At 33.5% G+C, this 26,367-nt stretch overlaps 2 protein-coding genes across 2 annotated transcripts in view; one reads left to right on the forward strand and one right to left on the reverse strand.

Moving 5' to 3' along the window:
* Nucleotides 1–9: 9 nt before the first annotated feature.
* Nucleotides 10–6,818, forward strand: LOC143075104 (large ribosomal subunit protein uL23-like). The gene is made up of 5 exons (XM_076250403.1): nt 10–120; nt 1,761–1,989; nt 2,904–3,080; nt 4,976–5,045; nt 6,758–6,818. The coding sequence occupies exons 1-5, from the start codon at nt 90–92 to the stop codon at nt 6,770–6,772; spliced, it is 522 nt and encodes a 173-aa protein (XP_076106518.1). The 5' UTR covers nt 10–89; the 3' UTR covers nt 6,773–6,818.
* Nucleotides 6,819–9,930: 3,112 nt separating this feature from the next.
* LOC143075101 (BRCA1-associated protein-like) overlaps nt 9,931–26,367 on the reverse strand; it is a 45,988-nt gene continuing 29,551 nt past the window's right edge. Inside the window, exons 10-15 of the mRNA XM_076250400.1 lie at nt 24,557–24,624; nt 23,902–24,082; nt 18,409–18,498; nt 17,670–17,783; nt 14,571–14,717; nt 9,931–13,410 (exon numbers count right to left, since the gene is read on the reverse strand). Of these exons, the coding sequence (XP_076106515.1) occupies nt 13,231–13,410; nt 14,571–14,717; nt 17,670–17,783; nt 18,409–18,498; nt 23,902–24,082; nt 24,557–24,624 (780 nt within the window). The 3' untranslated portion in view covers nt 9,931–13,230. The remainder of the gene's footprint in view (nt 13,411–14,570; nt 14,718–17,669; nt 17,784–18,408; nt 18,499–23,901; nt 24,083–24,556; nt 24,625–26,367) is intronic.

Raw genomic sequence — 26,367 nt, forward strand, 5'->3', positions numbered from 1 at the left:
CGAAGGAAAGGAAATAAATTTTAATTGACGCTTGCGCAATTGCGATATCGACCACGTGGGAACTTTGCAACTTCCTTTTTAACTTCAATATGGCACCCAAAGACAAGAAGAAGGGTGATAGTGAGCAAGAATTTAGTTTTTACGTTAAATTAAAAAAGATATAGCATATGAATACCTCCAGCTGACATATTATATATACCTTTAATAGATTTTAAGCTTAATTATTAAAGATCAACTACTCATTAATCGTGAAATAAGAAACAAAATAGATGAAATAAAGGGGGGTTTCCTACACGTGCTTGTCTTCTTCTTCGATATCTGTGAACATGTTCAACACACATATATTAATTTCAGATTTCTTTATGGCTATACCATAGTAATTCTAATTGAACTTTATAGCACTTTTCTTAAGAGTGTCTAAAAGTATTCTACACATTACAGTCGCCCAAAACTTTATATAGAGTGATGATTTTTTAATTTCATCAAAACAAATAAACACATTAGATTACCCTAATTAATTTATAATTCTATCTTGCATCCTGTCCAAAGCCCTTTTTGTATCTGTTAATCCAGAAGCAATAAAATCCAATTGACAATTATCAAGAACGAAAGTAGTCCAAATAATTATGACATATTTGTAGGCTATTTTAAATTATAGTCGCCGTCAGCTGAAATTCATAGCGGTTATATATCAAAATAATCTATCAACCATGTCACTCGTGATATAGTTTTTCAAGTTCTATTAATAAATTGCTAAAAGAAAAACCACTACTGACCTACCTTTTAAGTGATTGCACTGTGATAATCCTGACCTTCACATTTTCCAAGACGATTTTGAATGGTGGAATCTGCCATTATTACCGGAAGTGTTTCCGTGGAGTTCAATTTCATCAAATTTGCATAAAGCGTGGGAAACTTTATCACATTAATGAAAAGAACATTACAAGAAACTCCAAAAGTGACGTGTGTCATATGTAAACAAATGATCCTCATAGAAACGAAGATGGCAGAATTACAATGAAAAACATTCTGGAAAATGTGAAGGTCAGGATTATTACAGTGTGATCACTTAAACAGTAGGTCAGTAGTGGTTTTTCTTTTGACGATTTATGAATGGAATGTGAAAAACTATATCTCATGTGAACGTGACTGATAGTTTAGATTATTTTTACCAATAACCGCTATGAATTTCAGCTGACGGCGACTATAATTTTTGCCTTGGCGCTTTCCTACAAGGTCATAAGTTGAAGCCACCATTTTCGGTTGGAATTTGCTGTCAACTTTGAGACCCAATTTAGTCATTAAATATTCATTGAATGCTAAAAATTTTCACATTAATAAAAATTCTTACCTTTTATGTGTTTGTTTGTGCAAAATATTTTCAATAAATCCCTACAGTAATAATAAAAGAGGTGGGAGCTTACTTCTGCTATTTTTCAAATGTTTGTCTGATTTCTTTAAAGGAGATTAAAAAAGAATTTTTGCACAAAACTCTGTTAAATTTGACAGACTATATTTCCGGAACCTTTGTATTAAATTATCCGGAAACTCGGATACGTCATATTTTAACCGAGTTTGGTTCAAAAATATATTTTATACTCCTTGAATGAAGCATTTTGAAGAGAAATTAGCTTAACGTTTTAATAAAGCAGTAAATTCCCTCTCAAAGTCCAACTGCAATACTGGGACATTCACTTTATCATGTTTAATGTTTACAGTGAGATCATCTTATCTTAAAATTGAACTACCCTTTTATTCAGAACCAAAAAAAGAGGGCAAGAAGGATGCCCCAGCTAAAGTTGCCCCAGCAGGCAAAAGCAAAAGCAAGGCCAAGGATAAAGCAATGAAAACCAGAAAGAATGTGGTGAAGGGTATTCATGCAAAACGTAGTAGAAAAATCAGGACTTCAGTACATTTCTACAGACCTAAGACACTGGCACTACCAAGACAGCCAAAATATCCAAGGAAGAGTATACCTAGGACAGATAGGTATTGTTTGATTGTACTTGTACTATCTTAACTGACTAAAATTATACAGGGGCCAATTTGGAAAATTATTTCATAAAAAAAAAAAATCATATGTATATGGGCGCTGCTCTTATCAGACAAGGAAGGAGATATGAGTATAAGAATATTTTATTAATCCAATCATGGACCCTTGCGGGTTTTAAATTTCATACAATGATTACAATGATTTGTGTTATAACAAAGAAATAATAAAATGAAATACATGACAATAGAACACTGAACAGTTATTGCATGCACATGGAAGAGAAAGTAATATGGGAGACAATCAATTTCTGTAAGGATTATTCCCCTTTAAACAGATGTGGTGTTTTGAGCTGCATAATAATGAAATGCAGCCCCAACTGATAAGATATAAGATCATATAAGGGTATTTTTCTCCCATGTACACACAGCAACCAATTACTAGACAGTCTGCACGGTTAGCCACTAGTCCGATGCCCCAGACTAGTAAAATTTCTTTCAGACTTGTAAGTTTTTGCAAAACTTTGTTTGGACCAATAAGAAAAATGTCAGAATATTGGTCTTCGGACTAGTAGTTGAAAAAGTTTTTAGTGCAGACTGACTAGATATTTATGTATATAATTATATTTCTTTCACAATTGCAAAAATATGATAAGCACCTTAGAGATTTGACTGCAGTTTTACATACAAAATTTACAAAATGGATCAATGAATGACATCAAATTTAGATAATTTTTTTAACTTATCTATCAAATGAAGATATACATGTATGTGCTCAGTTGATACAACATTATATCTTGATGCATCCTTGGACTGACTTAAAAAGCTAATTGTCTTTAAAATCTATTGCTAGTGCTGTTAACAAAATTTGTTAAAATAAACTTCTACATAATTTGTATGTTTTGTTTTTGTAGATTAGACAAATACAGAATTGTGAAGTTTCCACTGACCACTGAATCTGCCATGAAAAAGATTGAAGACAACAACACACTGGTCTTCATTGTTGACAAACGAGCAAACAAACCACAGATTAAACTAGCAGTGAAAAAATTATATGATATTGATGTAGCTAAAGTGAACACATTGATCAGGTTGGTAAAGTATTTAAAGATTGATGACAACTTGTGACAAAAGTTGCTTTTACATATCAAACTTTGCTTTTTAGCTCACCTGGCCCAAAGGGCCAAGTGAGCTTTTCCCATCACTTGGCGTCCGTCGTCCATCGTCGTTAACTTTTACAAAAATCTTCTCCTCTGAAACTACTGGGCCAAATTAATCCAAACTTGGCCACAATCATCTTTGAGGTATCTAGGAGTTATTGCCCTTTATAGTCAATTTTTAACCATTTTTCGTAAATCTTAGTAATCTATTACAAAAATCTTCTCCTCTGAAACTACTGGGCCAAATTAATCCAAACTTAGCCACAATCATCTTTGGGGTATCTAGTTTAAAAAATGTGTGGCGTGACCCAGTTAACCAACCAAGATGGCTGCCATGGCTAAAAATAGATACATAGGGGTGAAATGTAGATTTTGGCTTATATTTCTGAAACCAAAGCATTTAGAGAAAATCTGACATGGGGGTAAAATTGTTCATCAAGTGAAAATCTATATGCCCTGAAACTTTCAAATGAATCGGACAACCGGTTGTTGGGTTGCTGCCCCGAAATAAGTCATTTGAAGGAAATTTTGCAGATTTTGATTATCTTGAATATTATTATAGAAAGAGATAAACTGTAAACAGCAATAATGTTCAGCAAAGTAAGATCTACAAATAAATCAACATGACCAAAATTATCAGTTGACCCCCTTAAGGAGTTATTGCCCTTTATAGTCAATTTTGACCAATTCTTCGTAAATTTTTGTAATCTTTTACAAAAATCTTCTCCTGAAACTACTGGGCAAAATTAAACCAAACTTGGCCACAATCATCATTGGGATATATTGTTAAAAAAATGTGTGGCGTGACCCCCCAACCAACCAAGATGGCTGCCATGGCTAAAAATAGAACATAGGGGTAAAATGCAGTTTTTGGCTTATAACTCAAAAACCAAAGCATTTAGAGCAAATCTGACATGGGGGGTAAAATTGTTTATCAGGTCAAGAGCTCTCTGCCCTGAAATTTTCAGATGAATCGGACAACCGGTTGTTGGGTTGCTGCCCCTGAATTGGTAATTTTAAGGAAATTTTGCTGTTTTTGGTTATTATCTTGAATATTATTATAGATAGAGATAAACTGTAAACAGCAATAATGTTCAGCAAAATAAGATCTACAAATAAGTCTACAAGACCAAAATTGTCAATTGACCCCTTAAGGAGTTATTGCTCTTTATAGTCAATTGTTAACAATTTTCATAAATTTTTGTAAATTTTTAGGAAATATTTTCCACTGTAATTACTGGGCCAAGTTCATTATAGATAGAGATAATTGTAGCAACAAGAATATTCAGTAAAGAAAGATCTACAAACACATCACCATCAAAAAAACTCAATTTTGTCATGAATTTATCTGTGTTTATTGTTAGTATGCACATAGACCAAGGTGATCGACACAGGCTCTTGAGAGCCTCTAGTTCTCAGTAGCCCAAGTTCTGAAGTTATTGACACTCCTCTAATGCAAAAAGATTGCTGGATAGTATTCTCATTAAAGATTTTTGGTGGGACTTACAATTCTTTTCCCAAGGCAAGTCCAAGGAAATACCATTTTGGTCAACTTTTAGTAACCTGAAAAAGTCAGCTTTAGGTTATTATGTTGGTGCACCATATCTGAAATTGGATATATTTACCACAAATAAACTGATGCATAATATTTTCCTGTGAACAAAAAAAGTGAAGAATACAGACCTCGAACAGATTTTTAGCAAAATTTTTATGAAGTTAATGTAGGCAAAGAAACTACACCCAGAAAGCACACTATAAAATGACTTTAAAGCAAACAACACACAATCTCCTAGAATTAAATGTAAATTCTAGGATTTCTATTGTAGACCTGATGGTGAAAAGAAAGCTTACGTCAGATTAGCCCCAGATTATGATGCTTTGGATGTTGCCAACAAGGTAAGTTACTAATAAGTTCTGAATTATGTAAGAATGTTTAGAATCTTTCTAGTTTAATTAAAAGGCAACATACACTGACACAATTATATAACACATTGTTCTACGACCCTAAAAAATTTTTGTGATCGTTTAATGTTATGATGTTGTTGTCGTCTGCATCGTCCGAAGACACATTGGTTTCCGGATGATAACTTTAGTTTAAATGAATAGATCTTTATGAAATTTTTTCAGAAGGTTCAATACCACCAGGAAGGTTGGGATCGATTTTGGGGATGATGGTCCCAACCGTTTAGGAATTATGGGCCCAAAACAAGCACTTTTCTAGTTATAGGATAATAACTTGTGTACAAGTATTTCAATTGCTCTGAAATTATACCCCAATGTTGAAAACAACAAGTAGAAGGTTTGGATTCATTTTAGGGGTTAAGGAGACAAAGTTTAGGAATTAAGGGCATAAAAGGGGCCAAAACAAGCATTTTTCTAGTTTCCAGACAATAACTTGTGTGTAATTGTATGGAACTCTCTGAAATTGTACCATATAACAAAGGGGAGGCTGGGATTAAATTTTGGGTTAATGGCCCAAAATATGTAGGAATTAGGGGCCAAAAAGAAGCATGTTTTTAGTTTCCAAACAATCATGACAATAACTTGTGTTTAAGTGTATGATCTCTCTGAAATTGTACTACACTGTTCAATACTACAAAGGAAGCATGGGATTGAGTTTAAGGGTTATTGCTCTAAAGAGGGGGGGGGGGGTCAATAAGTTTGGGGGATTTTTGTTTACCATTTTTTTTAAGGGAATCCTTTTTTTTTTTTCAAAAAATTTTTAAATTTCGAATTTTGAAAAGTTTCAAGAAGAAATCTTCAATTGCACAGTATTGTGCAATTGATTTGTTAGATCATTGACCACATTAATTTTGTGACAAAAACCTTAATCGTGTCAGAAATTTGATCATAATCCAAATTCAGACAGTATCAAGCTTGAATATTGTGACCAAATTTGCCCAAATGTTCAGGGTTCAACCACTGGGGTCGTATAAAGTTGCACGCTGCAGAGCACCTGGTTATCATCTTGTCACCAGGATTATTTCAACAATGCTCTAATTGAGCATTCCACATCAATTATTATCTTGATAGTGACATGGTGTGTACGTGAAATAATATGAATTTGTCAATATTCACTGAGAAAAAAACATGAAAACAAATTCCCATGATCCATTAATGTCTTGGCTTTATATCAGAAAAATATTTCATGTGGAGTAAATATCATTGAGATAAATCTGTGAAAGAGCTCCTCAAAAATAAGGTTTCTAGAAACAGTTGTGGTCTACGATGTTGAACAAAACTCAACACTAAGTGGTTTAAAGTATTGTATAGCCCTCATCATGCTCACAAAAGAAATATTGATAACATTATAACTTTTAAAATTATGATATATTTACACTTTACCTGATTATTATATAAAATGGGATGAATTTTTATTTTCCTCCCAATTTTGTAAGAATTGATATTTTATCTGTGTTAGTCTTTAAAACTTGAACAGCTCTAACTGTGTACACATGTACTTGTGCTTTAATACTTGAACAGCTCTAACTGTGTACACATGCACTTGTACTTTAATACTTGAACAGCTCTAACTGTATATCAATGTACTTGTGCTTTAATACTAACTGAGTACACTTGTGCTTTAATTTATTTATCTTCTTTTCCAGATTGGTATCATCTAGAAAGGACATCATTTTGTTTGGGACTGGAATAAAAAAAAAATATGTAGTTTTGTTTATGTTGTACTATGATATGTTTGTCCTTGTTTATACTCGTGCAAATATTTAAGAGGATGCATCGAAATTGTCATTTCTGTCTGTCATTTAATTTTATTACATATTTTGTGAGTTACTACATGGCTAATTCATACATGTTGTAACATGTTGTGGCATGAAAATCCAGGGCCATAATATCTCGCAGGCCAAGGTCACAAAATACACATATTTAAATGGTCAAATATTAGAAATGTGGTATAATTGTCTTTGACACAATGATCCACCGGAGTTTCCACCCACTAACTTTCTACTTTTTTCTCTGGGACATTTTACACTACTGCTTTTGCCTAGGTAAACTTTTGATACATAAACTGAAATGATGTTTGGGGCATATTGTTGTAATATAAAAATAATGGGATGGTGTATGATTGCTAATGAAACAACTGTCCACCAGAAACTAATGACGTGCAGAAGTTGGCCTATCTGTAATTTTGTTCTGACAATGTGTATCATTTATTATTAAGTATTTGTACATGTACATGTAGTCTTATCACAAGGAGTTTATTTTTTGTACAGAAAAAAATAATGATTGGTGTTTTTGTGTTATTTTATATTTTCGAATGTACTCCTCAAAGGACACATGATTGTATTTATTCAATGAGACAGTTCATCTTCCTGGAATTTTTAAATATCCTGGCCTGATGCTCATGAAACTTTTCATTTTCTTCTAAAAATTTGTGACCTTAAAAACTTGTTGATAGATTCTGTAAAGGCCAACTGGTACTGGCCACTTTCCAGAGGCAAACATTGAAGGATGGGGAATATGTTAACCATTGCAACATATAACACATTGTACACAATTCCTTTCAAATACTTAGTCTCAATAAGAAATAAAAAGGTTCTATGAAGTATCTTACTGAAATTAACATCATACAACTTGAAGCTTTTTTTTTCACATCGAATTCTTTATGGAACTTTCAATTTGCTAAAACTGTCTCAGTCTAAGATACCTTCATCATTTAGATGTGAACAATTTCCGTCATAATGTCTGGATTATTGAATTTTGGTAAAGGTGTTTGTTGGTCATATTTTAATTTTAAAAAATTACCAAAAATATGTCATTAGTATTAAAATAAAACTGTTTTGGTATTTCTGCAAACAAAAATTGTCAAACCTAACCCTGCTTCAAATACTGTTAAATAATTTATAACTGCTAGTTCTTCATATGAAGTTGCAAGGTATTGACCACATCTTAGATTGAGTTAATCCAGGTTTGCTAGTCATGAATTTTGTATGGTACAGGACCTCCAATATATTGTTACAGGATCCTTGCAACTGTAAATTCTTGATATAGAACGTCTAAATTTGGTGGTCATGATTTTTGTACGGTGGTACATTGTGTCCGTAAGTGTCTGCTGTAGGACATCTAGTATACAAATTAGAATAAAATTTCAATGTAACAACTCCACCAGAAAACAAATGACATGTTAGCAACTAAGGTCACTGTATGTCCCTCAACAATGAGCTGAACCATTACCACATGACAGGTAAAAGGGGCGTAAATGACCAGTTTCAAAAAGGAAAACTCACTGCCTGATATATGTACAGAAAAAAAGGCACAATCTTGCTACATGTATACCACTTGTATGAAGGAAAGAGCACATTATGGTAACAAATGAATGACATAGACCATCCAGGTTGGAATTGCCTATGATTCATTTTCTAAGGGATAATGTATGGTATTAAATATGACCTAGAACATTTGATGGTTGCTAGGCTTGCATTTTTTAAAGGGTACATTATGAAAATTAATAAACTTGATATAGTATGATGTCCAGGTTTACTAGATATGAATTAAATGTTTGGTACATAATTGTAATGAGATGTACCTATGGTCATACAGCATAAGCAAAAGTTTCCAAGTCAATAGCCCATGAATGAGGGGGTGGGAAGAAGTATGATGTGTCAATGCTAATACAAGGGTAACAGGTACCACAGTTGCCTATAATAGTTTACATCCAGTTCATTTGAACTTGGGTGGATAGTTTGTCTCATTGGCAATCATTCAACATCTACCATAAACTTCAATAAATTCATGAGGCAGCCAGAAACAACACCTTGCCTATAGATGTGACTTTTATATTAAAGTAATAAACTGAAATGTTTTCCCGTTTTACTACAAGACTCCCATAAACATAACATGTTCTATGAAAATTGAAAATGAGGTCACTAAGATGAACCTGCCAAACAGACATGTACACCTTACAATCAGTCTGTCGGGTTCATTCTATAGACCAAGTATAGTGATCCTATCACTTATAGTACCTGATCAATCGCCCATTGAAATGAGGTCAAAGTCCTATGAACCTTTGCAGACAGACATGGACAACTTACAATCATTCCATACACCGAATATAGTTCACCTTGTATCTTGTATCTTGGATACAGACTTGATAATATGCATGTAACTTTAACATTGATCACTGATCCATGCAATCAAAATTAGCATTTGCCAAAAAACTTATTTTTCAAGCAGCCACTTATCCATGGAAACTTCGTCACATAAGGTATCCGTATACAAGATATGAGGCATCCTGTATTCTACCTTCTGAATATAAATATACAATATTAAGTCAATGAGAACCTCACCCTTCCCCAGTTTCTCAGCCTCATACAAAAAAGTTTATATTTTTCTGACATTGATATAATATTGTTTTTATACTGTAACTTAAATAAATAAATTGACAGCTATTTAAATTGTAACACAAAATTTAAAACTTATTTAAATCCCTTAATAAACCCCTGACTGTTGAAAAAGTGTTCCATGATGAAATTGACATTGCACAAAATATGGCTGTGTTACTATATTTAGGAAATAAAGACAACTAGTTGCAGTATAAAGCTTATTACAAACAGATTATGATGCTGTCCTTGCATTCTGAGACTAATTATTCCTTCATTAATACTTTATAAGCTTGAAGTTTTCATATAAAATACCAGGGGTTATAACCCTTACTGTATCTGAATTGTATTTTGTCTCTACCCATGATGATGATTCAGCTGAAGTTTGATAATGCCAAGTTACAAGAAGGCTAACATGATTCTGTGATTCAGGTGGTCTAAAAAAGAATCAAATAAAGTAATTTTTTTCAAATATTTTTATTTTTACATGATCTTTTATCACAGATGAATTGCACTTGACATTTATAGCATAAATACACATAACTCATTTCTCAATTACCTGTCATACAAATCAACTATAAAAAAAAAAGTTGCAATGTCTTTTGGTTTTTCTCTGATAGTTGGTTGATCAATGACTGCTTTCAATTTTCTTTAATTGAAATGAAATGCATTCTGTTGTTTTATTTCATTAATTGTGGGGAACTACCACAGATGAATATTTTATAAGATAATTTTTCAAAGGCAGATCCAGGACTTTCAAAAAGGTGGGCCTAGAGTAGGCTAAACAAAAATACAGTGGACACTAGGAGTCGAAAATAAGAACAGAATAAAAGTCAGCAATATTTTGGCAGTTTTACAAAGGAAAAGAGACTATGCTGTATAACAGCAATAGCTTAAACTTGAAGATGAATATTTTCAAATGCATTATTTAAAAAAAAATCATAAAGATGCTAAAATAATGGAAATTGTAGACACTTCAGATTTGAAAATGATCAAATGATTATGTTGTATGATTATTACAAGTGGTATTAAAAATATGATGATGACCTATGTTCTGTGTACAAAATTAATAATCATATTTACATTTTCCAAGCTCTAAAGATGGCAAATACTAAAAATATACCATTTAAGTTTCTAATAAATTTTGATATCACAATATAATAATAGGACTCTTGTCAAATGTTTAAGCAATTATCAATAATCTTATTAAAATGTATGATTGATTGTTGGTTGCTTAATGTCCAGTGGCAAATATATCACAAATGTTCAGGACATTGATAGTGAATAATGCAACAGCCTATTAAATATAAGCTGTGTCCTGGAGAACATACAAAAATTAATACATTTGTAAAAGAAAATTCAATATTTCTTACGAATTTCAAAAACTGATATTGATAATCAACAATTTATATCAATTCCTGCTTTATATTTATCTATTACAATGTTGTATAAATGTGAAAATAACCAGAACTGAAAAAAAATCTTATCATCAAATCATTGTACAATTGTTAATTATTGGATTTGTAAAATATTCAAAGGCAAGAAATAGACAGTATAAAAGAATTCTAATGCGATTTACTAATTAGATTTAGTTTGTAGAATGTGTCATTATGGTCAAGGCAAAAATAATAGCAGTTGCTCTACTACTAAATCAAACTGGAGGCTCTCAAGCGCCTGTATCGTTCACCTGATTCTACTTGGGTTTTTGAAATCATAAAAAAAAACATAAAATTTGGCTAAAAGTAACAACACTTTAGAAGAAGACTTTCGTATGCATTTCCCATAGGGTCCTATGTTAAACAAAGTCCCCCCACTGGCAGCCATCTTGGATGTTACAATGACAACAAAGTAACAACACTTGGTCAGCATCTCATTTGGAACATTCATGCTATGTTTGGTTTCATTCCATTCAGTGGTTCACTAAAAGAAGACATTTTTATGTATTTCCCATAGGGTCCTATGTTAAACTAAGCCCCCCACTGGCGGCCATCTTGGAAGATGGATCGGCTACAAAGTAACAACACTTTGTCAGCATCTCATAAGAAACATTTATGCTATGTTTGGTTTCATTCCATTCAGTGGTTTTCTATAAGAAGAAACTTGTATGTATTTCCCATAGGGTCCTATGTTAAACTAAGTCCCCCCACTGGCAGCCATCTTGGATGTAGCAATGACAACAAAGTAACAACACTTGGTCAGCATCTCATTTGGAACATTCATGCTATGTTTGGTTTCATTCCATTCAGTGGTTCACTAAAAGAAGACATTTTTATGTATTTCCCATAGGGTCCTATGTTAAACTAAGCCCCCCACTGGCGGCCATCTTGGAAGATGGATCGGTATACAAAGTAACAACACTTTGTCAGCATCTCATAAGAAACATTTATGCTATGTTTGGTTTCATTCCATTCAGTGGTTTTCTATAAGAAGAAACTTGTATGTATTTCCCATAGGGTCCTATGTTAAACTATGTCTCCCACTGGCGGCCATCTTGGACATTGGAATGGCAACAAAGTAACAACACTTGGTCAGTATCTCATTAGGAACATTCATGCTATGTTTGGTTTCATTCCATTTAGTGGTCCACTAAAAGAAGACATTTGTATGTATTTCCCATAGGGTCCTATGTTAAACTAAGTCCCCCTGCTGGCTGCCATCTTGAATGATGGATCGGCTACAAAGTAACAACACGTGGTCAGCACCTCATAAGGAACATTCATGCTATGTTTTGTTTTATTCCATTCAGTGGTTCTCTAAAAGAAGTCATTTGTATGTATTTCCCATAGGGTCCTATGTTAAACTAAGTCCCCTTGCTGGCGGCCATCTTGGATGTTGGATCGGCTATAAAGTAACAACACTTGATCAGCTCCTCATAAGGAACATTCATGCCATGTTTGGTTTCATTCCATTCAGTGGTTCTCTAAAAGAAAACATTTGTATATATTTCCCATAGGGTCCTATGTTAAATTAAATCCCCAGCTGGCGGCCATCTTGAATGATGGATCAGCTACAAAGTAACAACACAAGGTCAGCTCCTCATAAGGAACATTCATGCCATGTTTGGTTTCATTCCATTCACTGGTTCTCTAAAAGGACATTTGTATATATTTACCATAGGGTCCTATGTTAAATTAAGTCCCCTGCTGGTGGCCATCTTGGATGATGAATCGGCTACAAAGTAACAACACTTGGTCAGCACCTCATAAGGAACATACATGCCATGTTTGGTTTCATTCCATTCAGTGGTTCTCTAAAAGAAGTCATTTGTATGCATTTCCTATAGGGTCCTATGTTAAACTAAGTCCCCCGCTGGCGGCCATCTTGGATGATGGATCGGCTACAAAGTAACAACACTTGGTCAGCACCTCATAAGGAACATTCATGCCATGTTTGGTTTCATTCCAATCAGTAGTTCTCTAGAAGAGGTTCAAAATGTAAAAAGTTAACGACGACCATGACGGACGCCAAGTGATGAGAAAAGCTCACTTGGCCCTTCGGGTCAGGTGAGGTAATAAAAAAATGTACTTGTTTATTATATTAAGCTGTCAGTGTAATACCAAAACTTTCACCTTCATAAGAAGTTTCACCTTTCAATTTTTTATATAAAATATCTATGAATTTTACCAATAATTTCTGGTTGAAAATATAGAAATTTAACAATTTACAACAAATAATAATTATTACAATGCTCCCTTCTTACAACAAGTATAAATAAATAATAAAAAACAAAGTGAAAGTAATAATTATCTATCTTTTTTCCTTCCTCGTCTAGATATGGGTGATGGTGTATTCCCAGAAGCACCAAGTGTTATTTTACCGTCTTGTATTTCTTCCTGTGATATTTCTGTAGCACTAGATAATTTCTGTTGAGCTTCTAAGTAAAACATCACATCTCGTAACTGTTCTCTTAACTCAGTAATTTCCTGTAATAAAATTCAAATTAAGTCAGTCAATAAAGAAGACAGTATCAATTTGAATAAAAAGAAATGTGTGGTATCTGTCACTTAGACAGAAACCTGAAGATACAAAAAAATCCTAAAGAAATGTCACTGTAGCTATTTATCATAGTACAGTTATATACTAGTACTACACTATATGTTGTGTGTACTATATATTTACTACGTTCATTCATACATTCATTCATTAATTCATTCATTGACGGACAGTTAGAAAAAGACTTCCTGTAGATGAGATATGCCAATGCTAATACAACTGCATACCAAATACCATAACCTATTATAAGTCGTTCCCAAAACCTTAATTCTAACATTAACTTGTAAACTATGTAAAAGTTTTAAAGTCAATGAACCATGAAGAGGGGGTGGGGCTATATAATCTCCATGGAAACAATACTTGCAAATGCCAATAAATTTGCATACCAAATATCATTGACTTAACATAAGCAGTTCATCTTAAACTGATCTAATCACAAACTAATACATGTTAACTAAGATAAGTTTCAAAGTCATTAGACTGTGACTGAGGGGCATGGCCAATATTCTCCATGGAAATGAGATGTGCAAATGCTTATACAATTAACATTGACCTACCACTAATGGTTCCCCTTGAACTGATCTAATCACAAACTAATACATGATAACTTAGAAAAAATTTCAAAGTTAATAGACCATGACTATGGGAGCGGAGCCAAATATCTCCATGGAAATAAGATATGCCAATGCTTATACAACTGCAAACCAGTTATCATTGACCTACCGCTTGTGGTTCACCATAAACTAGACCTATTCACAAACTAATACACTGTTGAAGCCGTCACCGACACCAGAAACAGCTTACCTATGTCTCGATTTTTGACTCTGTCAAGGCGAGACAAAAACTGTTTTTTGCATACGCTGCAAGTTTAAAATTACACACATACAATTTTGTTTCCTTTCACTCATTTTCTATGGACATTTTTTAACCTTTTAGTATATTATAATTTTTTATAACTGACAGGTTATTGAGGTGGACATCACCATAACTTTTTTATCAATTAACTTATCAGTAAAATATTGGTCATTTTATTTTCTTTTTTATGTTGCTATAATAAATTTATCAGATTTTTTACTGAGCACATTTTTACCTTTTCTTTTGTACATGTTAGATCCTTAACTTGAGATTCTAAAGTTAGAACTTTTTTCTGCCACACTTGTTGGTTTTCCAGTAAACATTTATTCATCTGTTTTTCCTCTTGTAACTCGGATAAAACTTTTGTCAACCTTGAATGCAGCTAAAGAAGAAAACAGAACCAGATGCTCCGCAGGGCGTAGCTTTATACGACCGCAGAGGTTGAACCCTGAACGGTTAGGGCAAGTATGGACACAACATTCAAGCTGGATTCAGCTCTAAATTTGGATTGTGATTAAATAGTTGACACAGCATAGGTTTCTGACACAGAATGAATGTGTTCTAATGAACTTAAAATTTTTGTTTCTCTTAGAGCAATTCACTATGCTGTTGAATATTAATCCTCTCAAAAAAATGTTTGAAGAAATTTTCTTTTTTATTTATGAAATTTCAAATGAGAAAAATTGAACCCAATTTTTTTAATCACATCCCCCTTTCCCTTATTCCAAAACTAATCTCAATTAAAATTTCTAATGGAGTTTTCAGCAATTACTACTCATTTAAATACATCATAAAATATTAAGATGTAAAAAAACTGCTTGTTATCACTGAATGGTAAAGATTATTTTAATTTATCAGTTGGTAGTAAAAAGTGAATATACATTGTATATTGTATATAACAAAGATTTAAGTTGATTCTGGACAAAGAAAGATAACTCCAATTAAAAAAAAATCTTGCTATTGCACAATATTTTGCAATTAGATATTTCTTGCTTACTATTCTGGACAAAGAAAGATAACTCTAATTAAAAAAAAATTTGATATTTCACAATATTGTGCAATTAGATATTTCTTGCCATTGCGCAATACTGTGCAATTGAAAAGACTTGCTATTACACAATACTTAATATAATAATTTTAGATCCTGATTTGGACCAACTTGAAAACTTGGCCCATAATAAAAAATCTTAAGTACATTTTTGGATTCAGCATATCAAAGAACTTCAAGATTTCAATTTTTGTTAAAATCAGACTCAGTTTAATTTTGGACCCTTTGGACTTTAGTGTAGACCAATTTGAAAACAGGACCAAAAATGAAGAATCTACATACACAGTTAGATTTGGAATATCAAAGAACCCCATTTATTCAATTTTTGATGAAATCAAACAAAGTTTAATTTTGGACCCCGATTTGGACCAACTTGAAAACTGGGCCAATAATCAAGAATCTAAGTACATTTTTAGATTAAGCATATCAAAGAACCTAACTGATTCATTTTTTGTCAAAATCAAACTAAGTTTAATTTTGGACCCTTTGGACCTTAATGTAGACCAATTTGAAAACGGGACCAAAAGTTAAGAATCTACATACACAGTCATGACAGTTAGATTCAGCATATCAAAGAACCCCAATTATTCAATTTTGATGAAATCAAACAAAAGTTTAATTTTGGACCCTTTGGGCCCCTTATTATGTTGGGACCAAAACTCCCAAAATCAAACCCAACCTTTCTTTTATGGTCATAAACCTTGTGTTTAAATTTCATAGATTTCTATTTACTTATACTAACGTTATGGTGCGAAAACCAAGAAAAATGCTTATTTGTGTCCCTTTTTGGCCCCTAATTCCTAAACTGTTGGGACCTAAACTCCCAAAATCAATACCAACCTTCCTTTTGTAGTCATTAACATTGTGTTTAAATTTCATTGATTTCTATTTACTTAAACTAATGTTATTGTGCGAAAACCAAGAATAATGCTTATTTGGGCCCTTTTTTGGCCCCTAATTCCTAAACTGTTGAGACCAAAACTCCCAAAATCAATCCCAACCGTTCTTTTGTGGTCATAAACCTTGTGTCAAAATTTCATAGATTTCTATTAACTTAAACTAAAGTTATAGTGCGAAAACCAAGAAAATGCTTATTTGGGCCCTTTTTGGCCCCTAATTCCTAAAATGTTGGGACCAAAACTCCCAAAATCAATACCAACCTTCCTTTTGTGGTCATAAACCTTGTGTTAAAATTTCATAGATTTCCATTCACTTTTACTAAAGTTAGAGTGCGAAAACTAAAAGTATTCGGACGCCAGACGACGACGACGACGACGACGACGACGACGACGACAACGACGCAGACGCCAACGTGATAGCAATATACGACGAAAATTTTTTCAAAATTTGCGGTCGTATAAAAATTGGAACACATCACTGAATTTTATTTTTTTTAATTATTTCCTGCTATTACTGCTATATATGCTTATTGAATCAAGGACTTCATACAAAATGGCTGTAAACTCATGTTAGTGTGTGTGTGTGTGTGTGTGTGTGATTTAGTTATGTAGAAATCAGATGTCATTTTTTGTTTTGAAGGAAAGTGTTCAAACTTTTTTTGTGTCAGTGGGAAAGGAATTCCCATCTTGAATTATTGATTTTTTTGTACATGTTAGATTATCAATGTTTCTTCAAACATGAGAAAGTTCCTCATGGAAGAGAAGTAGCCCTGAAATGAGGTAAAGCATTGAAACATCTTCAAGTTTGAAAGACCATTGATATTAAGTAGATTTATTGTTACCATCTCAGGGAATGTCAATGTTGTAGGTTTTGACATCATGACAAAGGGAGCAGGGACTCGAAATATTTGTCAAACTGAAATAAACTGATAAATAACACACCTTTATATAATATATCATTGACTTATCACTAGTAGATCACATCAAACTATTATAATTAGTAAACACTAAATATAAACTATCTATTACAAGCATTTCCTAAAATACTAACTTAAAAACTATATTGACCCTATTGTCATCATTACTGATAAAGCAATTCCTTCGCTACATTAGTCACAGGCATGTTAAAAATAATGAAATCTAGCATTTTGCCTAACTCAGAGCATGACAAAAAAAAACCCATTTAAGATCAACAGGGTGACACATTATGATTATGGTGTGGCAAATATTTTTTTTTTGAAAATTAAGACATTAAATGTATTGAGGTGAAATTTGGTGGAATTCTGTATCATGTCATGGCCAGCTCATTTTTATATTTACAGAGAATTGATATTAAAGCTTTTGAACTGTTTCTAGTAAGAAACGAATAAAACGTAATAAGACTTACATGATTACATTTCTTGTCCATGCTGTGTTTATCTTTCTCTGTTTCCCGTAGTTTTAATTGTATATCCTCATTTATTTCCCTTTCCTTTTGTAATCTGTGATCCAACTCCTGTGCCTGTCAATATAAAATCAAATCTTTATTAAAAATTTAAAGAAGGAATGAGCTGCCAAATTGACAGAAAGTGTTATTTTCCAATCTATCATAACTACTGAACAGTTAAAGTGATAAGTCTTTGATATCAAACTTATCCTCAGCAAAAATGTCCATTCATATAGTTTTCAATATTTTTTTTATATTATAATCAGTTATTCTGCTTACAGTAAAATTCAACTGTCTGTATCAAACAGAAATACAGCATTCACAGATAAATTTATCAAAATAAGTTAATTCCCAATTACTTTTAACTTTAACTTTAACTTTTTTAAACTATGACAAGATATATGATACATCATGAAGTTATTCCTTCTCTGACATATAACCTCACCGTCAATTTTCCATTTTAACTATGACAAGATATATGATACATCATGAAGTTATTCCTTCTCTGACATATAACCTCACCGTCAATTTTCCATTTTAACTATGACAAGATATATGATACATCATGAAGTTATTCCTTCTCTGACATATAACCTCACCGTCAATTTTCCATTTTAACTATGACAAGATATATGATACATCATGAAGTTATTCCTTCTCTGACATATAACCTCTAACCTTCTCTGACCTATAACCTCACCGTCAATTTTCCATTTTCCTCTATCTGATTCATCTTTTCTTCAAAGTATAGTCGTTGTGATTCTAGCTGACTTGTTAGGAGGTAGGTGTACTGAAATAAACAGGAAGGATTGTGCCTGATGTTCATATGATGAAATCATAATCTTTCAGTCAGTTTAATTGAAGTCTGGAGCTGGCATGTCAGTTAACTGCTAGTAGTCTGTTGTTATTTATGTATTTTTGTCATTTTGTTTATTTTCTTTGGTTACATCTTCTGACATCAGACTCGGATTTCTCTTGAACTGAATTTTAATGTGCGTATTGTTATGCGTTTACTTTACTACATTGGTTAGAGGTATAGGGGGAGGGTTGAGATCTCACAAACATGTTTAACCCCGCCGCATTTTTGCGCCTGTCCCAAGTCAGGAGCCTCTGGCCTTTGTTAGTCTTGTATTATTTTAATTTTAGTTTCTTGTGTAGAATTTGGAAATTAGTATGGCGTTCATTATCACTGGACTAGTATATCTTTGTTTAGGGGCCAGCTGAAGGACGCCTCCGGGTGCGGGAATTTCTCGCTACATTGAAGACCTGTTGGTGACCCTCTGCTGTTGTTTTTTATTTGGTCGGGTTGTTGTCTCTTTGACACATTCCCCATTTCCATTCTCAATTTTATACATGTAATGTGATTCTAGCTGACTTCTTAGGAGGTAGGTGTACTGAAATAAACATACATGTAATATGATTCTAGCTGACTTGTTAGGAGGTAGATGTACTGAAATAAACATACATGTAATGTGATTCTAGCTGACTTGTTAGGAGGTAGGTGTACTGAAATAAACATACATGTAATATGATTCTAGCTGACTTGTTAGGAGGTATGTGTACTGAAATAAACATACATGTAATATGATTCTAGCTGACTTGTTAGGAGGTAGATGTACTGAAATAAACATACATGTAATGTGATTCTAGCTGACTTGTTAGGAGGTAGGTGTACTGAAATAAACATACATGTAATATGATTCTAGCTGACTTGTTAGGAGGTATGTGTACTGAAATAAACATACATGTAATATGATTCTAGCTGACTTGTTAGGAGGTAGGTGTACTGAAATAAACATACATGTAATGTGATTCTAGCTGACTTGTTAGGAGGTAGGTGTACTGAAATAAACATACATGTAATGTGATTCTAGCTGACTTGTTAGGAGGTAGGTGTACTGAAATAAACATACATGTAATATGATTCTAGCTGACTTGTTAGGAGGTAGGTGTACTGAAATAAACATACATGTAATATGAGTCTAGCTGACTTGTTAGGAGGTAGGTGTACTGAAATAAACATACATGTAATATGATTCTAGCTGACTTGTTAGGAGGTAGGTGTACTGAAATAAACATACATGTAATATGATTCTAGCTGACTTGTTAGGAGGTAGGTGTACTGAAATAAACATACATGTAATATGATTCTAGCTGACTTGTTAGGAGGTAGGTGTACTGAAATAAACATACATGTAATATGAGTCTAGCTGACTTGTTAGGAGGTAGGTGTACTGAAATAAACATACATGTAATGTGATTCTAGCTGACTTGTTAGGAGGTAGGTGTACTGAAATAAACATACATGTAATATGATTCTAGCTGACTTGTTAGGAGGTAGGTGTACTGAAATAAACATACGTGTAATATGATTCTAGCTGACTTGTTAGGAGGTATGTGTACTGAAATAAACATACATGTAATATGATTCTAGCTGACTTGTTAGGTGGTAGGTGTACTGAAATAAACATACGTGTAATGTGATTCTAGCTGACTTGTTAGGAGGTAGGTGTACTGAAATAAACATACATGTAATGTGATTCTAGCTGACTTGTTAGGAGGTAGGTGTACTGAAATAAACATACATATAATATGATTCTAGCTGACTTGTTAGGAGGTAGGTGTACTGAAATAAACATACATGTAATATGATTCTAGCTGACTTGTTAGGAGGTAGGTGTACTGAAATAAACATACATGTAATGTGATTCTAGCTGACTCGTTAGGAGGTAGATGTACTGAAATAAACATACGTGTAATGTGATTCTAGCTGACTGGTTAGGAGGTAGGTGTACTGAAATAAACATACATGTAATATGATTCTAGCTGACTCGTTAGGAGGTAGACTGTACTGAAATAAACATACAAGTAATGTGATTCTAGCTGACTTGTTAGGAGGTAGGTGTACTGAAATAAAAATACATGTAATGTGATTCTAGCTGACTTGTTAGGAGGTAGGTGTACTGAAATAAACATACATGTAATGTGATTCTAGCTGACTTGTTAGGAGGTAGATGTACTGAAATAAACATACATGTAATATGATTCTAGCTGACTTGTTAGGAGGTAGGTGTACTGAAATAAACATACATGTAATGTGATTCTAGCTGACTTGTTAGGAGGTAGGTGTACTGAAATAAACATACGTGTAATATGATTCTAGCTGACTTGTTAGGAGGTAGGTGTACTGAAATAAACATACATGTAATGTGATTCTAGCTGACTTGTTAGGAGGTAGGTGTACTGAAATAAACATACCTGTAATATGATTCTAGCTGACTTGTTAGGAGGTATGTGTACTGAAATAAACATACATGTAATATGATTCTAGCTGACTTGTTAGGAGGTAGATGTACTGAAATAAACATACATGTAATGTGATTCTAGCTGACTTGTTAGGAGGTAGGTGTACTGAAATAAACATACATGTAATATGATTCTAGCTGACTTGTTAGGAGGTAGGTGTACTGAAATAAACATACATGTAATATGATTCTAGCTGACTTGTTAGGAGGTAGGTGTACTGAAATAAACATACATGTAATATGAGTCTAGCTGACTTGTTAGGAGGTAGGTGTACTGAAATAAACATACATGTAATATGATTCTAGCTGACTTGTTAGGAGGTATGTGTACTGAAATAAACATACATGTAATATGATTCTAGCTGACTTGTTAGGAGGTAGGTGTACTGAAATAAACATACATATAATATGATTCTAGCTGACTTGTTAGGAGGTAGGTGTACTGAAATAAACATACATGTAATGTGATTCTAGCTGACTTGTTAGGAGGTAGGTGTACTGAAATAAACATACATGTAATGTGATTCTAGCTGACTTGTTAGGAGGTAGGTGTACTGAAATAAACATACATGTAATATGATTCTAGCTGACTTGTTAGGAGGTAGGTGTACTGAAATAAACATACGTGTAATGTGATTCTAGCTGACTTGTTAGGAGGTAGGTGTACTGAAATAAACATACATGTAATATGATTCTAGCTGACTTGTTAGGAGGTAGGTGTACTGAAATAAACATACATGTAATATGATTCTAGCTGACTTGTTAGGAGGTAGGTGTACTGAAATAAACATACAAGTAATATGATTCTAGCTGACTTGTTAGGTGGTAGGTGTACTGAAATAAACATACATGTAATATGATTCTAGCTGACTTGTTAGGTGGTAGGTGTACTGAAATAAACATACGTGTAATGTGATTCTAGCTGACTTGTTAGGAGGTAGGTGTACTGAAATAAACATACATGTAATGTGATTCTAGCTGACTCGTTAGGAGGTATGTGTACTGAAATAAACATACATGTAATGTGATTCTAGCTGACTCGTTAGGAGGTAGGTGTACTGAAATAAACATACATGTAATATGAGTCTAGCCGACTTGTTAGGTGGTAGGTGTACTGAAATAAACATACGTGTAATGTGATTCTAGCTGACTTGTTAGGAGGTAGGTGTACTGAAATAAACATACATGTAATGTGATTCTAGCTGACTTGTTAGGTGGTAGGTGTACTGAAATAAACATACGTGTAATGTGATTCTAGCTGACTTGTTAGGAGGTAGGTGTACTGAAATAAACATACATGTAATATGATTCTAGCTGACTTGTTAGGAGGTAGGTGTACTGAAATAAACATACATGTAATATGATTCTAGCTGACTTGTTAGGAGGTAGGTGTACTGAAATAAACATACATGTAATGTGATTCTAGCCGACTTGTAAGGAGGTAGGTGTACTGAAATAAACATACATGTAATGTGATTCTAGCCGACTTGTTAGGAGGTAGGTGTACTGAAATAAACATACATGTAATATGATTCTAGCTGACTTGTTAGGAGGTAGGTGTACTGAAATAAACATACATGTAATGTGATTCTAGCTGACTTGTTAGGAGGTAGGTGTACTGAAATAAACATACATGTAATGTGATTCTAGCTGACTTGTTAGGAGGTAGGTGTACTGAAATAAACATACATGTAATATGATTCTAGCTGACTTGTTAGGAGGTAGGTGTACTGAAATAAACATACATGTAATATGATTCTAGCTGACTTGTTAGGAGGTATGTGTACTGAAATAAACATACATGTAATATGATTCTAGCTGACTTGTTAGGAGGTAGGTGTACTGAAATAAACATACATGTAATATGATTCTAGCTGACTTGTTAGGAGGTAGGTGTACTGAAATAAACATACATGTAATGTGATTCTAGCTGACTTGTTAGGAGGTAGGTGTACTGAAATAAACATACATGTAATATGATTCTAGCTGACTTGTTAGGAGGTAGGTGTACTGAAATAAACATACATGTAATATGATTCTAGCTGATTTGTTAGGAGGTAGGTGTACTGAAATAAACATACATGTAATATGATTCTAGCTGACTTGTTAGGAGGTAGGTGTACTGAAATAAACATACACGTAATGTGATTCTAACTGACTTGTTAGGAGGTAGGTGTACTGAAATAAACATACATGTAATATGATTCTAGCTGACTTGTTAGGAGGTAGGTGTACTGAAATAAACATACATGTAATATGATTCTAGCTGACTTGTTAGGAGGTAGGTGTACTGAAATAAACATACATGTAATATGATTCTAGCTGATTTGTTAGGAGGTAGGTGTACTGATTCTAGCTGACTTGTTAGGAGGTAGGTGTACTGAAAGAAACATACATTTAATATTAAAGTAGTTTGTGACAAAGTATATGCACAAGACATTTTACTTATGTAAAACTACAACTTCTACAAATTAAAAACCCATTCTGTTAATAAAGTTTTTGGCTACATAAACCTTTCCATTTGCATGATTTTCTCCTTTCTGTTAAATTGGTTTTTAAAATTTAGAATATTTTGTTCAATTTAGTTTAGCAAGAGTTATCTCACATTCTACAAGAGATCTGACCATGAAAAACAGGTTATCCTTCCTTTGCTAAAAGGTATTCCCCTTGATGCATTCTTAATTCTTATTCTATATGATTGTTTGCCAAATAGTACCTGTACCTGTACTTACAGACAACAGTGGAATTCAGCAAAAGTATTTGAGTTTCTCATACAATTATAAAATAATTTTTACTGCATTCAATCAATTTCAAAACAAAACGCCATTTGGCAAGTATGGAATCCATTTTGATAAACATTATAAAATATAGATTCAATTTAAATTTACCTCTAAAGCTAGAGAATCTACTTTCTCTTCATGTACTACCCTCCCTCCTTCATCTACCTCAACAAGTTTACCATCTCCTTTGTTCTGTACTAATCTATGGACATAGTTATCTCCAGCGTAATCCCACACACGATTGTTACCAAGCTGCATAGAATAAGTATGCTGTGTTTCTACAAAATGACTGCAACAAGAAATTTGAGAAGTACAAAATACAATAGTCTCCCTTCTACTGACTTCCATAAAAAAATAAATTGAGAATGCATCCATGGGACACAGAACATGCTCTGCTTGCATATAACATAATTGAGAAAGGTGAAGATGATGACACCCAAATTCAAACATGATCTAGTTTTGTGGGAATTAGTATGGTGTATTAGTTTCATAACATTTGGTTGAGGCAAACCAAAGTCAAAGAATGGAAACCAATTTCAGGACGTACTTATGAGCAAAGGTAAATCTTAATGTCCTATACACTATGGTGGGGCATACAAATGTGGGATTACTATAGGTTTAGTGTCTTTTATAGCTTTGATGTAAGATGCCAAATAAGAGAAATGGCACATGTTTGAATCTTCTTTTTTATATCTCATTTAGGTTTATTGGTATTATAGAACTATTCATATGTTTTAAGTCTCCATATAAAAAGACTGTTTACCTATGTGCATGTTGTCCAGTATATCTCCCACAACCAATATTTCCACAAATCAAACATATCCATAAGCTCTGAAAAAAAACACCTCTAAAACTGAGAAAACAAACTCTTACAGTATCTTTCTCATTAAACCGAAACACTACATATGTTTTTCTATTGAGTATTATACTGTGGATTCATTAATTCATTGAGGAAAACATTGCATTTTTGTGAAAATTTGATTTTAAGGTGTTTTCAATCAACTGTATGTATTTTTTTTTAGAAGACTGCCTATTTTTCGGTATACCTAAGTTCATTTGACATCCTTATAGATTTTTAACATGAGTGCATACGCTGAAATGTCTCGTCTTCTTTACTAATCATTAGTCCTAAATATAAAGCTTTATTACAACTGTCACATAAACCCTAACATCAACCAAGAAAACTATACATTGGCCAATGAACCATGAAAATGAGGTCAAGGCAAATAAAAGCTGCACGACTAACAAATAGACCATAAAATATTTCCATACACCAAATATAGTTGACCTATTGCATAAAGAACAAGAAGTAATTGTAACAGGATGCTGTTACGAAGTCTCCCAAACAAAGCTCCCATAACTGGCCATTTATATGGTCCCATGTTCATTTGATTTGATTTTTTGTCCAATACAAGAATATATATGGCTTACGGGTGGGGATCTCCACCATTTACAAGTATTCAAACAGGAGAGGGTGGTGGTGACCCCCAGGGACTTTACCTACATTATATTTGATTTGTTTTATTGTCCCATACAAGAATATATGTGGTTTAGGGGTGGGGATGTTGACCGTTTACAAGTTTTCAAACAAGAGGGGGTGGGATGACCCCCTCGGGACTTCCCTTTTATTTCATTTCATTTGTTTTATTGTCCCCTACAAGAATAAATATGGTTTAGGGGTGGGGATCTGGACCATTTACAAGATAATAGCACATTCTCAAATTGAACGGGGTGGGGGCAACCCCCAGGAACTTCCCTTTAATTTCATTTGATTAGCTTTATTGTCCAATACAAGTATAAATATGGTTTAGGGGTGGGGATGTTGACCGTTTACAAGTTTTCAAACAAGAGGGGGTGGGGTGACTCCCTCGGGACTTCCCTTTTATTTCATTTCATTTGTTTTATTGTCCCCTACAAGAATATATATGGTTTAGGGGTGGGGATCTGGACCGTTTACAAGATAATAGTACATTCTCATATTGAACGGGGTGGGGGGTGACCCCCAGGAACTTCCATTTAATTTCATTTGATTAGTTTTATAGTCCCATACAAGAATAGATATGGTTTAGGGGTGGGGATCTGGACCGTTTACAAGATAATAGTACATTCTCAAATTGAACGGGGTGGGGGTGACCCCCAGGAACTTCCATTTAATTTCATTTGATTAGTTTTATTGTCCCATACAAGAATAGATATGGTTTAGGGGTGGGGATGTTGACCGTTTACAAGTTTTCAAACAAGAGGGGGTGGGGTGAGCCCTAGGGACATCACTTTTATTTCAATTCATTTGTTTTATTGTCCCCTACAAGAATATATATGGTTTAGGGGTGGGGATCTGGACCGTTTACAAGATAATAGCACATTCTCAAATTGAAAGGGGTGGGGATGACCCCTGGGGACTTCCCTTTAATTTCATTTGATTTGTTTTATCGTCCCATTCAAGAATAGATATGGTTTAGGGGTGGGGATCTGGACCGTTTACAAGATAAAAGCATATTCTCAAATTGAAGGGGGTGGGGATGACCCCCCAGGGACTCCTCCTATATTTCATGTGATTTGTTTTATTGTCCTATA

The sequence above is a fragment of the Mytilus galloprovincialis genome, chromosome 5 (genome assembly GCF_965363235.1).
Source record: "Mytilus galloprovincialis chromosome 5, xbMytGall1.hap1.1, whole genome shotgun sequence".
Classification (NCBI taxonomy): domain Eukaryota; kingdom Metazoa; phylum Mollusca; class Bivalvia; order Mytilida; family Mytilidae; genus Mytilus; species Mytilus galloprovincialis.